Source organism: Taurulus bubalis, assembly GCF_910589615.1.
Source record: "Taurulus bubalis genome assembly, chromosome: 15".
NCBI lineage: Eukaryota > Metazoa > Chordata > Actinopteri > Perciformes > Cottidae > Taurulus > Taurulus bubalis.
The window spans coordinates 21,433,454-21,449,502 of NC_136603.1; the positions used below are offsets into that span (position 1 = coordinate 21,433,454).

The 16,049-nt window shown below is 45.8% G+C and overlaps 1 protein-coding gene across 1 annotated transcript in view; it reads left to right on the forward strand.

Moving 5' to 3' along the window:
- Positions 1 to 12,105, forward strand: part of nalcn (sodium leak channel, non-selective) — a gene marked incomplete at its 5' end in the record, with an annotated part of 59,039 nt that extends 46,934 nt beyond the window's left edge. Inside the window, 26 exons of the mRNA XM_079231193.1 lie at positions 520 to 621; positions 754 to 823; positions 958 to 1,049; positions 1,170 to 1,292; positions 1,874 to 1,930; positions 2,387 to 2,507; positions 2,598 to 2,729; positions 2,946 to 3,113; positions 3,701 to 3,805; positions 4,063 to 4,169; positions 4,257 to 4,377; positions 4,491 to 4,589; positions 4,741 to 4,834; positions 6,392 to 6,498; positions 6,645 to 6,719; positions 6,829 to 6,948; positions 7,042 to 7,110; positions 7,203 to 7,351; positions 7,458 to 7,551; positions 7,643 to 7,775; positions 8,764 to 8,879; positions 10,234 to 10,391; positions 10,715 to 10,865; positions 10,958 to 11,104; positions 11,223 to 11,334; positions 11,820 to 12,105. Coding sequence (XP_079087319.1) covers positions 520 to 621; positions 754 to 823; positions 958 to 1,049; positions 1,170 to 1,292; positions 1,874 to 1,930; positions 2,387 to 2,507; positions 2,598 to 2,729; positions 2,946 to 3,113; positions 3,701 to 3,805; positions 4,063 to 4,169; positions 4,257 to 4,377; positions 4,491 to 4,589; positions 4,741 to 4,834; positions 6,392 to 6,498; positions 6,645 to 6,719; positions 6,829 to 6,948; positions 7,042 to 7,110; positions 7,203 to 7,351; positions 7,458 to 7,551; positions 7,643 to 7,775; positions 8,764 to 8,879; positions 10,234 to 10,391; positions 10,715 to 10,865; positions 10,958 to 11,104; positions 11,223 to 11,334; positions 11,820 to 11,962 — 2,965 coding nt within the window. The 3' untranslated portion in view covers positions 11,963 to 12,105. The remainder of the gene's footprint in view (positions 1 to 519; positions 622 to 753; positions 824 to 957; positions 1,050 to 1,169; positions 1,293 to 1,873; positions 1,931 to 2,386; positions 2,508 to 2,597; positions 2,730 to 2,945; positions 3,114 to 3,700; positions 3,806 to 4,062; positions 4,170 to 4,256; positions 4,378 to 4,490; positions 4,590 to 4,740; positions 4,835 to 6,391; positions 6,499 to 6,644; positions 6,720 to 6,828; positions 6,949 to 7,041; positions 7,111 to 7,202; positions 7,352 to 7,457; positions 7,552 to 7,642; positions 7,776 to 8,763; positions 8,880 to 10,233; positions 10,392 to 10,714; positions 10,866 to 10,957; positions 11,105 to 11,222; positions 11,335 to 11,819) is intronic.
- Positions 12,106 to 16,049: the final 3,944 nt, after the last annotated feature.

The following is a 16,049-nucleotide window of genomic DNA, read 5'->3' on the forward strand; positions in this document are numbered from 1 at the left end:
ACCTCCCTTATTTAGTCAGTCTGGAAGATAGGCGGCATATCAGTAGTCATAACACGTTCCGTCTGGCCCGCCATCGTCCACGCAAACGCACAATTAGGGCTCGCAGTCGCGTGGACAAAACGCGCTCGCGGTCCGGCAACGTGCTGTCGCTGTCGCATACTCGGTGCCGATAAACCAGTAATCGCTCAGAGTCTCCGCAAATGATTGAAGTACACACACCGTCGGAGCTCGTGCCCTTCATTAGCCCTGTTCTGGTTACAGGACTTAGCTAGAACAGACAGAGATGCCCACACACACCCATACACACACACACTGACTAATGGAATGATTGGAACCTGCACAGTCTGGATCGAAGGTCGAGGACCGCTCTTTAGGCGGGATGCTGGACCAGAGTGTTGTGATTGCCAGCTTGATCTTACGCGCTGATATATAACAATAATGAATATATATTTATTTGTTTTTAGTCTTCTTTACATTGCTCAGAAGGAGTGAGATATAAAACATGCTTGTGTTTCGCAGGGCTTGCACCACACAGCGTATGCTAAGCGGATCCTTCGAGGGCCAGCCAGCCAAAGAACGCTCCATACTCAGTGTGCAGCATCACATCCGGCAGGAGCGCAGGTCTGAAAACACACACACACACACACACACACACACACACACACACACACACACACACACACACAACCATGAATGCAAACAAGTACTATCTTGCGTGCCTGCGTCACACGTGTCTGCTCTTCGAACCTGCAGATCTCTGAGACATGGGTCCACCAGCCAGAGGATCAGCCGGGGGAAGTCGCTGGAGACGCTCAGCCAGGATGTGAGCACACACACACACACACACACACACACACACACACACAAATACTGACACACCGTACCTCACGCTGGAGTGTTTTGTTGTTTGTTGAATAAAAAACAAAGTGTCTTAAGCATCTCTTCTCCTGCACCCAGCATTCCAGTACGGTACGATACCGTAACGCGCAGAGGGAGGACAGCGAGATCAAGATGATTCAAGAGAAGAAGGAGCAAGCAGAGATGAAAAGGTATTCTCACACACACACACATACACAGCATTGATCCCTGTCAAGTATCTGACAAAAAGGCATTGCCGTTTCCCGGCTATCCTGCGTAGTGAATGTGGCGTTTGTCCCGTCTCTGTGCAGAAAGGTCCAGGAGGAGGAATTGAGGGAAAACCACCCGTACTTTGACAAGCCTCTCTTCATCGTGGGGCGGGAGCACCGCTTCAGGACCTTCTGCAGGATGATTGTTCGCGCTCGCTTCAACGCGTAAGATCGGTCGTATGTCTGCTTGTGGGCTGAAAGGTTCACGGGTTTCTCTGGCAGCTTCCCGTGGCTCAGAATGGCGTCAAGTTGGATGCTCAGTAAACACACAAACATTATGGTTTGTTTGTGTGTTTTATTCAGTCAATCATTATAATATGCAAAACAGAAAGACTGAAAAGGTATAGGTAGAAGCAAAAATGCTTATATATTCCTATCCTAAATTATTATGATCAATTCAATCAGATAATTAATTCGAAATGAAGAAGAAAATTAAAGAAACTCTTCCATATACATACATTTCATTCACACCATTCTTACATCCATTTTAGTGTTGTTCCATAATTTAACTCCTACAATAGAAATACATCTTCTTTTAATCCCCTTTTTAGCTTTTTGTACAATAAACTTAAAACATGTCTCAAACACAATGGCGGGTATGGTTTACGCTCCTGTCTTTGATCACTTTATACCAATGTTGTGCCCATTTTTTACTACTTTAATCTGCAGCATAGGATGAAGAACCATGTCTGAGCTTTTTATTAACATGTCAACAATTCACTTTGTTTGTATGAATTCATATCTAGATCCAAAACTGACCCCATAACGGGAGCCGTGAAGAACACCAAATACCACCAGCTGTAGTAAGTGTGATGAATTATTGATCCCTTCACTCTCTCGCTATTGATCTGTCCGCTCTGCAGCAGTGGAATACTTATTCATCCTTATTACCTGCCTGCTGTGCTTGCCCCAAAAAAAAACTAGTGGCAAGGAATGGAAAATGTGAACGGAGGACCCATTATGCAACCTGATCGTAATTCATGCAGAGCACACGGTCTGATTATTAAAATGAGAGCTAGTCCTTTGTATCAGATACTGCAGAACAGATTACACACACACACACACACAGTTATTCTCTCTCACTCTCTGATGCCTCTCCTCACATATCCTGCCCCTCCTCTCTTTCCCTTGAATTATCCCTGAGTTTTTGCTGGTTTGCAAACCAAATAGCTCTCCTGACCCACTTACGACGAATACGCTATTTCTGTGTGTAAACCCTATTAAAAACAACGATATGCTAACGTACGTGTCCCACGCAGCGATCTTCTGGGCCTCGTCACCTATCTGGACTGGGTTATGATCGTGGTGACCATCTGCTCGTGCATCTCCATGATGTTTGAATCGCCCTTCACCAGGGTCATGCATGCGCCCACACTGCAGGTACGGAAAGAGAGAGCGATCGGATGCACCATCTGGGAGGCGCAATTTTGTCGTTACACCCCCCTCCCCTCCCCGCTCCTCTTGTTTCAGATCGGTGAGTACGTGTTCGTGATCTTCATGAGCATCGAGCTGAACCTGAAGATCATGGCCGACGGCCTGTTCTTCACCCCCACCGCCGTCATCCGAGACTTTGGAGGAGTCATGGACATCTTCATCTATCTCGTGAGAAATCCTGAACCTGGTTTAGTTAAAATAGCGTGCAACTAGTGTTCAAAGAGTATGCAATAGACACATTTAGTCGAGAACATATGCACAAGGTCGCTAAATCAAACGATGGAGCCGTGACGTGAACACATTGCGACGATGCCTTTTCCTTCTTCTTTTTTCCGCCCTAACCGTTGTCCGGCCTCCCCGCTGTTGGGTCTCCCCTCTCTGCAGGTGAGTCTGATCTTCCTGTGCTGGCTGCCTCCTGCTGTGCCTCCTGAGTCTGGGGCTCAGCTGCTGATGATGCTGCGCTGCCTGCGTCCGCTCAGGATCTTCAAGCTGGTACCCCAGATGAGGAAGGTGGTGCGGGAGGTTCTCAAAGGGTTCAAGGAGATCTTCCTGGTTCGTTCTCAGCCACGATTTCTACTTTTTTTTTAACACATTATATTCCCCATGACATGCAATTCATGTTAATCCCATTGATGTGCACTCTGGGCATACGCACGTAAAACGCATACGCAAAACGTACTCTGGCAGTTCTGGCACCTGGCAGGTAGTTACTTATTTACACCTCAGTGCAGTGTAACGTTAAATGTAATTTACTTGAAACCTGCAATGATGAGGCTTGAATGCAACACTGTGAAACTCAAAAAAGGCGTTAAGATGTGTGAAGAACTATGATTAAGTATTTATGATTTATAGGTGATTCATGCAAACAAAATACCTGCAGGATTTGCACAGTAATTCATCTTATTCACCTTGTTGTTATTGCATTCTGACGTTTGCTTCTTCTTCTTGCTTCGCCTGCCAAGGGCTCTGATTATATTATCAGAAGCTTGCAATAGTTACCCATTCTCTCTGGGTCGGACGTGGATTTCCCCAGCTGAGTTCTCCACATCCGCAGCTGTCTGACATCCTCGGCTTGCTCTCTGATCTCGTGGATTACGTAGAACTGTCCCCAGCTAAACTCTTGATTGATTCCCCTGCAGGTTTCCATTCTGCTCCTCACACTAATGCTGGTGTTCGCAAGCTTCGGGGTTCAGCTGTTTGCCGGAAAGCTCGCCAAGTGCAACGACGCCCATATTCACAAACGGGTACAGCTAGAAACCTAATCTCCTCACTTTTTACAAACAAGATCTTGCGTTTTTGATTGGTGTGCGTTAAAATGATTTACTTGCGTAGCAATGAGGAGAAACTTGTTTTCAAACTGTTCAACATACGGGTTTCTTAGTGCATTGTGCAAAAACATCAGCAAGTGACATGTAGGAGTTGTTAGTTCACACAACACGCGTGCTGAACCACGTCACTCGCAGCTGCTTCATTCTGTGTTTAATCGTGTTGTCGGTTGCAGGTCGACTGCCGCGGTATATTCCGAATAAACGTCAGCGTTTCCAAATTTCTCAACTTGAAGCTGAGGCCTGGAGAGAAGAAACCTGGTTTCTGGGTACCGAGAGTCTGGTATAGCTGCTTTTTGTTATTTTGTATTTAGTGATCTCGGGTGGTTTTTCTTTTAATGATTGATGTATCGATTCCGTCCTCCCTCAGGGCCAACCCTCGTAATTTCAACTTTGACAATGTGGGAAATGCCATGCTGGCTCTGTTTGAAGTGCTGTCACTGAAAGGCTGGGTGGAGGTCCGAGATGTCATTATTCACCGCGTCGGATCGGTACCTTACCTTACCTTACCTCACCTTTACGCTCACCTCCCCCTCCAAGTCTTTCCTTTCACCGCTGCCGTCTACCTCATAAGATGTGACGGTTTAAATCCCTCTGCCTGCAGATCCATGGCATCTACATCCACGTCTTTGTGTTTCTGGGATGCATGATTGGACTCACGCTGTTTGTGGGCGTCGTCATCGCCAACTTCAACGAGAACAAGGTAAAGAGAACCTCGCGCAGAGATGCAGCATCATGTTTTTTTTTTTTTTTTTTAAGCTTCGTAATTTAGTAATTGATGCTGCAACCAAACTAGCAACAACAAAAAACACTTCCTCTGGGATGTTAACATGTTGCGTGTCTCCCGCCGCCAGGGCACCGCCCTCCTCACGGTGGACCAGAGGAGATGGGAGGACCTGAAGAGTCGACTGAAAATAGCCCAACCTCTGCACCTGCCGCCCCGCCCAGGTGCTCACACGCAAAAATATGAAGCCAAGTGATTTGGCTAACATTCTGCAATAGAAAGCCGTGGCATAAATCATGGCAAATATGAACTGTGTGTGTGTGTGTGTGTGTCCGTCCGGATTTAGTTTAGCGTCATTAATCCCCATAGTTCTTGTTTTTCATTGAGGACTGCAGTAGTAATGGAGAAGCCGAATAGGAGGGCAGACAACGTGCACAGCCTTCCACAGGAAATTCAGTGTTTTACTTTTTCACATGTGTATTTCATCCGCACTGAAAAAAAAAATCATATTCACGGAGAAGATAAACGTTAAGTTTGCTTTAATTCTTCCACGCGCTCCCACTGCGTTGCTGTCGATCCCGTTCCGAAGCGGGAACACGGAACGCTCGCGCCGCTCTTTCTCCTGTGATTAAGAGACGTGAGAATAGTTGAAAGTGCCTCGGAGGCGGTGTGGGAAAAGCCCCGTTGGTACGGCCGAGGCTGAGAACTAACAGGAAATCAATGGCTTCAGCAGTGCCGCTGACACCGGCGGCATCAACCCGACTTTGATCCGCGTCCAGAGGCCCCTCTGCACCGGCGCCACACGCTCACTACTGGTAGATCGTTACAGCGGCGAACTCGCACGGTCTGACTTTTTATCACAGTGGCCGTCACTGGATGTAACGTTACATTTCACTTTACTATTTCACGTTCCTTAGATATTAAACTCCATGCTTTGACGTTGACTCTGCAGACAGTTGTGACAAGGATGCGTTGTGATGAGGATAAAAACGACGTTGCTCTCTGAATTCAAAGCGACACTGCTGACACATGAAACAAACAATAAGCATGTGATTGGGCCAATACAACCCTGGAAACCCAGAGTGCAGTTACAGTGTGTGGAATACCCGGTAGCTCAATACTCAATATACAAGATTTCATGGATGCAAGCAAAGCCAACTAGGCTATGCAACACTTTGCACACACATCACGAAGGCCGTATAACCTCGACAAGAGGACGGCTCACACAACCACACAACTACTGAGCTCTGCAGCAGCACACGCACACGTACACGTGCCGAAACCCGACACGCAGACCTCGGCTTCTCCTTGTTTGTCGTCCTGGTAGTCGAGAAGAGAGACGACGTCCTGCTTCAATCCAGGTGCTCATGAATGGCATCGGATCCAATTTGAGCCAAAAGTGATCCAATTAGGTCCTCAAACAGACGCATTCACAGCGGGAATTTGTCTCTCGCACTCACTACTCATATTTGTGAGTGCATATTTTGCGGTTTGAATAATAAATATTGAGCACTGGTGACTGTTGCAAACTTTTAGAGACCCCACTTATCAAGGGGACTCAGCAGCAGTCCATGAGTGCCATCTGCTGGACAGGAAGGGACACTACCACGGATTCAAGCATCAGCTGCTTTTCTTTTTTTTTTAAAGACCACTGCTGTAGACAGTTTAGACATTCTAATTAAAATCACTCACACACCCTGGACTGTATGAGCACGTGGAAAGAAATGCATTTCCCCAGAGACATGTTGTGCTATAAGTGTGGTCTTCTCTCCACCTGACAGAAAACGGGGGCTTCCGGGCCAAGATGTATGACATCACTCAACACCCCTTCTTCAAACGGGGCATTGCTGTGCTGGTGCTGGCACAGTCGGTGCTGCTCTCAGTCAAGGTCAAGCCTCAAGTTTCTAATGTATTTGTTGTTTTTTAATCGGCTATGAGCTTGTATTTATTTACAATGATGATGCTCCAATGCGCCACATTAACATGACGTGAACGGACTCACTGACATGCGTGTGAATCTGCTTTCCTCTCCAGTGGGACGTGGACGATCAGGTGACATTTCCCCTCGCCACCATGTCGGTAGTCTTCACCTTGATATTCGTACTGGAGGTGAGCCTGTGACCCTCATCCGTCACTGTAATGGTTTGATCGCCTGCACTGGGCATAGACGTGTGTGTGTGTGTGTGTGTGTCTGATGTTACTTGTTGATGTTTTCCAGGTGACCATGAAGCTCATTGCCATGTCTCCCGCGGGCTACTGGCAGAGCAGACGGAATCGCTACGACCTGCTGGTCACGGTGTTGGGTGTCATCTGGATCGTCCTGCACTTCTCCTTACTGGTTCGACAAATTCCTGACACACAAAGGGAGCATTTTAGAAGTTGTTATGGCGTCAATGTTGCATATAATATATCACCCACCTCCCCTTTCTAGAATGTATACACCTACATGATGGGCACATGTGTGATCGTCTTCAGATTCTTCACAATATGTGGGAAGCATGTGAGTATTTTTGTAGTTTTTTCCTCCCCTCCCCAAAAATAAGAATTTGTATCGTGACAATATGCTTGCAAACATGTGTGTGATGAACTCAGGTGACTCTGAAGATGCTGCTGCTGACCGTGGTAGTCAGCATGTACAAGAGCTTCTTCATCATCGTGGGCATGTTCCTCCTCCTCCTCTGCTACGCATTCGCCGGCGTCGTTCTCTTTGGAACGGTCAAGTACGGAGAGAACATCAACCGGTGAGGACCCGGCCTCCTTTTCCTTCTTTTTCTGCCCCCTGTTGATGAGATCTGTGCGGAGTAGAAGTCGTCTTCACGGAGCTGTCCGTCTCCCCGCTTGTCACAGGCATGCCAACTTCTCCACAGCGGGCAAGGCCATCACCGTCCTCTTCCGTATTGTCACAGGGGAGGACTGGAATAAAATCATGCACGACTGCATGGTAAGATGAGCCGAAACACGCCATCTATTCCCAACCCGGAAACATGGTTCACCTACATTTTAATTCCCCACAATTTTTTTTTCGTCCCCAGGTTCAGGCCCCATTCTGCACCCCGGATGACAAACGCTACTGGAGGACTGACTGTGGGAACTACGCTGGAGCACTCATCTACTTCTGCTCTTTCTATGTCATCATAGCCTACATCATGCTCAACCTACTCGTAGGTCAGTGTGTGCAGGTATTCTTGTATTGATGATATTGTGGGGACCTTGTCTTTTTCACACAGTTTGGGGGACACAACTGTATGTGTGTGTGTGTGTGTGTGTGTGTGTGTGTGTGTGTGTGTGTGTGTGTGTGTGTGTGTGTGTGTGTGTGTGCATAAAAGCCGTTCAAAAGGATCACAAACGTGTGATTTAGCAACAGCAAGGGCTCTATTTCATGCTGCTTTATGTAACGCTAGACTGCAGTGCTCATGAAGCACACTTTCGTGTGGGTTTGTCATCTCTCCAAAAAAGACGACGCCGAGTTTATCAAACCCCTTCGTGCAGAAATTATATATTTTTCACATCGGAGACCACCGTAAAGGAAGAGGAAGTGACATGTCGGGGGGAAAAAGGAAAGTGGTTGCACAGGAGGGCACGGCTAGAATTACAATGAGCAAGAGTTTTAAGATGGAACTAAACCAACTAAATCTGTTGTTTACAATGTGTACTCTCTGGTTTAGTGGACTGTGTATCTCTACCATTCACTTTCACAGGGCTTTTACTCTTGTAAACCGACGATTCTTATTGCGATATGAGAGCCACCACTGATCTATTTTGAGAAAGGTAGCTTGAGATCACACGCAGAAAAGAAACAATCCACGAAAATAAGGAAGAAGAGCAAGAGTGATTGTCATATGAATGCAAGTAAACGCGATACTTGAGACGAAACATGAATTCAAATTGTTCTCTTGCTCGAGCCTGTGTTATGGGATTCATTATTATAACAGAATGGGTTTCAGTCGACTCATTATTATATTGTGTTTAATTTAGTCCCTTGAGAAGCCGATGCATCATAAAATAGATAACTATTTACAGCTATAAAGGGCACCATAACAATCTGCATTTATTGTGATACAAATGAGGACGATTGATGCATCTTAAAATGAAAACTGGCCATTATAGAATATTACCATCCGTGATTATTAACATGTCTCATTTACCGCTGCAGCCATCATCGTGGAGAACTTCTCTCTGTTCTACTCCACCGAGGAGGACCAGCTGCTGAGCTATAATGACCTGAGGCACTTCCAGATCATCTGGAACATGGTGGATGACAAACGGGAGGTGAGACATTAGCAACCGGAGAGAGGACGAGGACACGCCAGAGGGGAGAGGATGATGATCCAATGGCTGTGAGCGAGGCATGATATAGAAAAGATAAAAGCAGGGTGCGAGCTAATGAGAGCGGCTGAAGGGGGAATGAAGTATGGCGATGGAGTAATTAAGTTAGTTATTAGGACAGTGTGTGCCGGATTAAAAATGTAACCCTATAATCTCTCTAATGTCCATCAGGGGCCAACTCTGATTGTATAGAAGTCTATGAGAAAATGACTCTACTTATGTATTCCCTCGGTAAACATTGTTAACATGAGTTTATGTCTCAATCTCTAGTTTCAAGTCTTCTTCCATACAACATGAGGTTCATTTAGTAAATTATGGTCATTTAGAGTCAAACCATGAAGCAGAGGATGCTTTAGGGCGGGGCTACAAGGTGATTGACAGACAGACACGGTCTGGGAGTTGTCCGTGTTTTCCTCTTTTAACTTGAACCCTTTCACAGTGTTTTTTTCAGTTCATACAAGTTAATTGTAACCTTTAGCTCCCTTTTGTGTCACTTCCAGTTGCAACAAGCCAAGTTAAGGTTTAAGGTTCAAGGTTTTTATTTGTCATTTGTGCATAGACCAACAGTCCAGACACATTGGAATTAGAGTCAACAGTTTAGGAAATAAAAGCACACTATAATAAGAAAAATAATATAAAAACACTATATGGGTGGTAATATGTACAAGAAAGGTGGTAATATGACACTTTTAGATACAGTTTTAAAAACAAGTTCTCAACAACAGGAGAGGGCAAATGTTAAATAACAGTATTAGTCCTGGGTGCTGTTCCTGGATTGTGAAAAGAGGGAAAAGGGTAGAGTTATATGGGAAGAAAGTTATGTGGGGCTATTGCACAGTTAGAATATTGCCCCTTTACCAGAAGGTATATGACACATTCACAGATAATAATAATATATCACATAGTGCACATGATAAGTGAAGTGAGGTAATGTTGGGTTATTGTTACACATATTTCAATAGTTTTGACTGTGGCAGGGAAGAAGCTGTTGAAAAAACGTGTTCTATGAGTGATGATGCTTTCCGCTCTGCTGTGTCTCAGGTTGTAAGTTTTTATATATATATGTATATATAAAAAAATACCAAACTCAAGGCTTCAAAAAGGAAGTCCACAAACCAGTGGGTGATGTCCCGAGAACTACTTCTATTATACAATGTAAATGTAATATATACATAACATATGTTATCTTTTGGTGCATTTACGCTCCGGCTTTAAAGCCTGACGCTCTTGAAGATTCAGGTCTAAGTCTAAGCATTGTGTCCTTGAATCACTGACCCGTCGACTTCTGTCTCCCCAGGGTTTGATACCCACGTCCAGGGTGAAGTTCCTGCTTCGTCTGCTGCGAGGCCGGCTGGAGGTGGACCTGGACAAAGACAAGTTGCTGTTCAAACACATGTGCTACGAGATGGAGCGACTGCACAGCGGAGGGGACGTGACCTTCCACGACGTGCTCAGGTGACCATACACTCGACGCACATACAGTGTGTATGAGTATTTAAGGGGGTCTCTCGAGGGTAACGAAATCAACACCGAGCTGTACGAATAAGTAAGGCTCCTGCGAGTGTGGAGTTATATATCATGTCATTATTTCAGGGTTTAAAAGTCTCTTAATTCAGTTCTTGATGGTTGATGGTCTTGTAACGCTTCATCTAAAGTGTATTTCGCTTTCACGCCCCGGTAATCTTCAGTTTCACAGAAGCTTAATTCTATTCCACTAAGTATGTCAATCTTTTGGCTGTGTGTGGGGGGTTTGATTTTAATGTGTGTGTGTCATACAGCATGCTGTCATATCGCTCAGTGGACATTAGGAAGTCTCTCCAGCTGGAGGAGCTGTTGGCCAGGGAACAGTTGGAGTACACCATTGAAGAAGAGGTTGCCAAGCAAACCATACGCATGTGGCTCAAGAAATGCCTCAAACGCATCCGGGCGGTCAGTCTCCCGACACAAGCGCAACACACTCGTTGCATTGCTTTTACACAGTCCACACACTGACCGCATCGTGTCCGTGTGTCCTCTCGCAGAAGCAGCTGCAGTCGTGCAGCATCATCCACAGCCTGAGGGAGAGCCAGCAGCAGGATCTGAGCCGCTTCCTCAACCCGCCCAGCATAGAGACCACCTTGCCGAGTGAAGACCACACCAACAACCCAGACAACCCCTCGCAGCCTGAGGTGAAGCCCTGCGTCCGTATCCACACACACACACACACACACACACACGCGCTCACATTGTGATGCATCGCAGGCGCGTGATATAATCTGTGGTGAATCTGTTTTCTCCTTGTTTTAGACGAGCGGCCTCCAGCAGCTGCTGAGCCCCACGCTGTCAGACAGAGGAGGCTACAGGCAGGACTCTTCAGAGAGGCCGCAGAGGAAGCTGGGACAGTGGCGGCTGCCCGCAGGTGCGTGCCGCTCTGTGTACGGTCTGTTGCTCAGTGTCACGGTTCGGTAGAGGAGGCGCTGTTGAAGTGAGTAAAACTAAAAAAGCTTGACACGAGTGTGTCTCTCTTCTTGTGGAAGACCAGGGCTTTTTTGTGACCTTGTGTTGCAGAAAAAGTTATTTATTTACACAGACAGGTCAGTCTTTAAACTCAAGATGTATATTTCCGGGGGTCAGGATTTATGAGTCCAATCTGCAGACTTCCATCTCCATCTTTGATGAGTGTATATATGTCATATGCTAGTAATAAAGTCGAAATAACAGCAAATTGAGACAAGAATGTGGCAAAATACGCGTGGCTACACATGATGGCAGAACCCGTTCATGGAAATAAGTAGAACACAAACCCTTCTGAACACTTGCAGGAGCCAAGATGGAGACATGCAGGTTTGACAGGACAAGAACCAGGCCGTAAATGCTCTGTCCTGTGTGTGTTCGTGGTGTCAGGTCGCGCGAGTGTGAAGTCCATTGTGAGCAAGATGAACCCCGTCAACAACGAGGCTTCCTCGGGGTCGGAGGTGAAGAAGTGGTGGACCCGTCAGCTGACCGTGGAGAGCGACGAGAGCGGCGACGACCTCATCGACCTTTAGAGAACGGGACGCAGGACACTTCCTGCAGGGGAAGCGCGCTGGCCGACCCGAGTCGTTCTATTTCTTCTCTTGCTCGGGGGGGGGGAGGGGGGGAATGGATGAAAATAATGTTTTTTGTTTTTTTTAATCTTTTTTTTATCCAGGTTCACAACTGTTCAGAAAGTGCTGTAGTCTGTGCGCGCCGGTTATCGGCGAGACCTTTTTCGAGCGGCCATTTTGACATTGCAGTGCCGATTTCGTACCTCTGAGAGAGGTTTTACTTTTCCTCTGTGATTTCCTTTCATTGTGACTGCTGAGTTTTTCTATGCAGCCACTCATGGTGTGATGAGGCGGACTGTGGCACGAAAGGACACGTTCCATTCCTGAAGCGAACCGAGACGCTGCTGCTCTTTGTTTCTACCGCTGCTGTTTCACGTCAACTTTTAAAAACCCGTAATTATGCTTCTTGCCGCTACAACAACTTGTCTTCTCATGTCAACGCCTCGTCTCTGTTCTCCTGTTTTCAGTCCATGTTTGTGACAATGTCTCCTCTGACCTTCAGTGTTAATCGTATGAATATAGATTTTCTTCTCGTCACTTTATACTCTTGTTCTGGATGGTGGAACAAGCTAATTCAAGCAACTTTTAGATTTATGACTGTGAATGTAATTAAAAGTTAAATCTATCTTATGTATTTGTGTTGGAATAAAACATGACATATTTTGTAAATTATTATAAATGCTAAGCTTTATCAAATATTCAATTATTATAATAAAGGCCTTCACAGGCATATATATATAAGGATAATGATTCTCCGATTGATTTTTCTTCACATTACACCACATACTTTGAGCAGACATACAGAAAACCTCCTTGGTGTTTGAAATGTGTATTTCCAATAACCTAAATAAACTGTTCAAACTATTTTCCTGTTGGAACTTTGGTTCCACAATGAAACTAAAATCTTTTTGCACATTTCCAGCTCCCTGTCGGCTTCTACATGCTGACTTCAATGCACTGTGTGCGGCCTGTGTTCCCTCAACGAGTCCTGAGGCTTTCCCTCTTTCTCGTTTTTGGCCATCCCATAATTCCTTTAGAAAGCCCGTTTGTGCCCTTTTCACCACGACTTGTTTTTACACCGTGATTCAATTCATGGTGAATTTAATTAAAAAAAAAGAGAAAAAAGCCGGGATTAGACTAACGAAGGGGGTAATTGAGTGGACAGATGCTGCTTAATGATTCTCCTCACACACATCTGCTCAGATCAAACACTGACACGCCTCCTCTGGTTAACACTGCCCTCTGCTGGTGACACGCTGAGCTGTTGAGCTTCTTCCTTTTCTCATTGTACGGTCCCGACTTCGCATGAAATGTCAAAGTGACCAAAGGAGAATCCACTCAATCTTGAAGCTGGGGTGCAGTCCTGTTTCCTTTCGACTAAATTATACTGCACAGTTTTTATTTGTTTTTCCCCTCCTCCTTAGCGCGTTCTACATCACGCCGTCGCCCAGCACTTTCCTCCATGTCACAGCGATGACCGGCGATGACGGGCAGCTTGCTGTGGGCCGAGATGAGCTCAGCTTCCAACCGGCCTCCCGGGTCAGCACGAATCTGCCGTCCACAGAGCGGCACTGTGAGTACACACACACACACACTCAGAAACAAACAGCATAAACAGAGGTGTGTGTGTGTGTGTGTGTATGTGTGTCTCAATTACCCTCTCATTTTACTCCTCGTGTTCGTTAATTCATCGGGGTTAGACTGGAGCTAATTGACTAATGCACTCAACTGCCGGCTGCAGCCAAAGAAGTTTCCCCCCGTTAACGAGGGCCGGTGTTAGACGCAGAAGAAGCCCATTAAAAAGAGAGACGGGGTCTTCATTTATCCGTTCAAAAAAGCCCACGGTAAGTTTCCCAGTCGAAGCAGTGTGTATGGGCTTCGGCTGGATAATGAACGTGAGTGTGTGTGGAGGTGGAGAGAGTGTGTGTAGAGAATCAGCTGCCTGTGGGACGCCTACTTGCTCTATAGAAATCATGACTTGCTCACACATTCCAGCCTCTCGACATATGGTCCTGTAGGGAAACAGTGTGACATCGGCCCTCTTGCCAATCATCTGTCTTTAATTTCTCTGTTCCCCTTCCTTCTTCTCCTCAACCATCGCCTCTTAAGCTCCACTTAGCTCATCAAAGAGCTTTTTCTCCTCTTTTTTTCTTTCTCCTCATTTTCGCCCCGCGTGGTGGAACACTTCGTTTTTTCTATATTTCTGTCTGTTAATTGCCTCTGCATCACACCGGCTCTTACGGGCCGTTGTTTCAACCCTCTCTATTGCAATTTGCCCATCTCTCCCTCGTGCGTGTCCACTGCTTATTTAGGGCCTAATTGAGGCACTTTGGTAATTGAGGAGGAAGTTCTGAAGAGCAGGGGGAGTGGAAGAGTGTCTCAGAGTCGAGATTACCTGTAATTAAAGTACACGTTAGCTTTGATGGCTCGGCTGTCTCACGTTGAGATGTCGCCTTCAAAACCCTGGCGGCGGCCTCACTTTAACTAAAGGGTGCCCTCTCCGACTATACTGCAGTTTAGGACACACACACACACACACACACACACACACACACACACACACACACACACATGCTGCAAATGCTGTTTGCATGACACAGAGCCACTGAGGAGAAATCCTTCAATAAAAGACTTCACATAGAGTACATGCAGTCATTAATGGGCTCTCCACGCAGCTAATTAAAAAGTAGTTCTGGAGGAGGAAGTGTTGGGAAGGAGATGTCATTTAGAGCGCACAATTTGTACCTCCGAGGCTCCACACAGAGACAGCGTAACCCTGTTATCTGATTATTAAGCAGGAATGGGGTGCGATTGCTCTTGAACGTGTAAACGTGGTTGGGTTCTCTCATCTGATTGGTCGTTGGATCGACCGGTTTCCAAACTTTCCGCCGGCGATAAAGAGGAAACTCTTTAAAAGCTTTCCATCTTGTCTTCTCATTTCATGTGATTGAACACATTTTCTGTAGAATGCTGCAGGAATGAGTCATAGAAGCTGGAAATGAGTCATTTTCTGTACCCTTGTCCCAAAATCTACCCTTCTTTTTTATGTGTTTTTATTTTATGTATTTTTTTTTTGCCTGAAATAAGTTTTTCAGAGAGGTGAAAGATTGTAATGTTTTGTTCTACAAAATGAAATACATCAGTAAGAACCCCTCACATGGATTTTGAAGCTTTTGTTATGTTTCTTGAAAAAGGCCATTGCTAACAAGTAGCTAAATAAAACACCTCCACCTTTAGCTTAGTGGCGGCATGTGTAGTCCGTTCATAGCCCAACGCTGACCTTTCTACTGCATTCACCTTTCAGAAATCTTATAGTGAACCAGCGCTACTCTTACTTCCTGTCGGACGTTAAGATGTTAAGTCCCGCCGGCACCGCTCTATGAAAGAGACGAGCAGAAGGCGGCGGCGCTCCTCGGTGTGTGCCTCAACAGTAACACTGATTAGAGTAAATATGAGGTGAAGCAGGGCGAGCGCTCTCCTCCAGGCTATTGTCCCTCCCAGACGCTATTGAGTGTCCGTCTGCAGCCTCAAGCAATTAAGGGACACGGCTCATGAGGCGGCCATTGTTCCTCAGCGCCCAAACGACGTCCATTTCAGAGGATTGACAAGATCGTCTGCCATGTACATTTATACAGAAGTGACTAGTCATTTATCGTTTTTGATACTGCCTCTTGAAAAGCCTCTTTTTATGTTTCTTTCTTTTTCTGAAGATCAATTTTCCTCATTTCAATGTAGCTTGCGTTCCATCTGCAGACCCTCGTTGTGAGTCGCTCCACACATGCGTAGCCTCATCAATAAGGTGGCGGCAGTGCAAATTAGCTGCCTGTATCTCATGTCAACATCCGCCGCGGGTCTAGGCCTGATCCCGTCCCTGTGTTTTGAAACAGATGGCTACTACTACAATAAAAAAAAAAGAAGTAGCAAATTATTTTAGCAGCGGGCGGCGAAAGCAATTAACAACTGGCATTATGTGTTGATTAAAATTCATTCCAGTCTCAATGAAAGGAGGAAAGAAAAAAAAGAGTAATTTCCAACTCACACGTACACC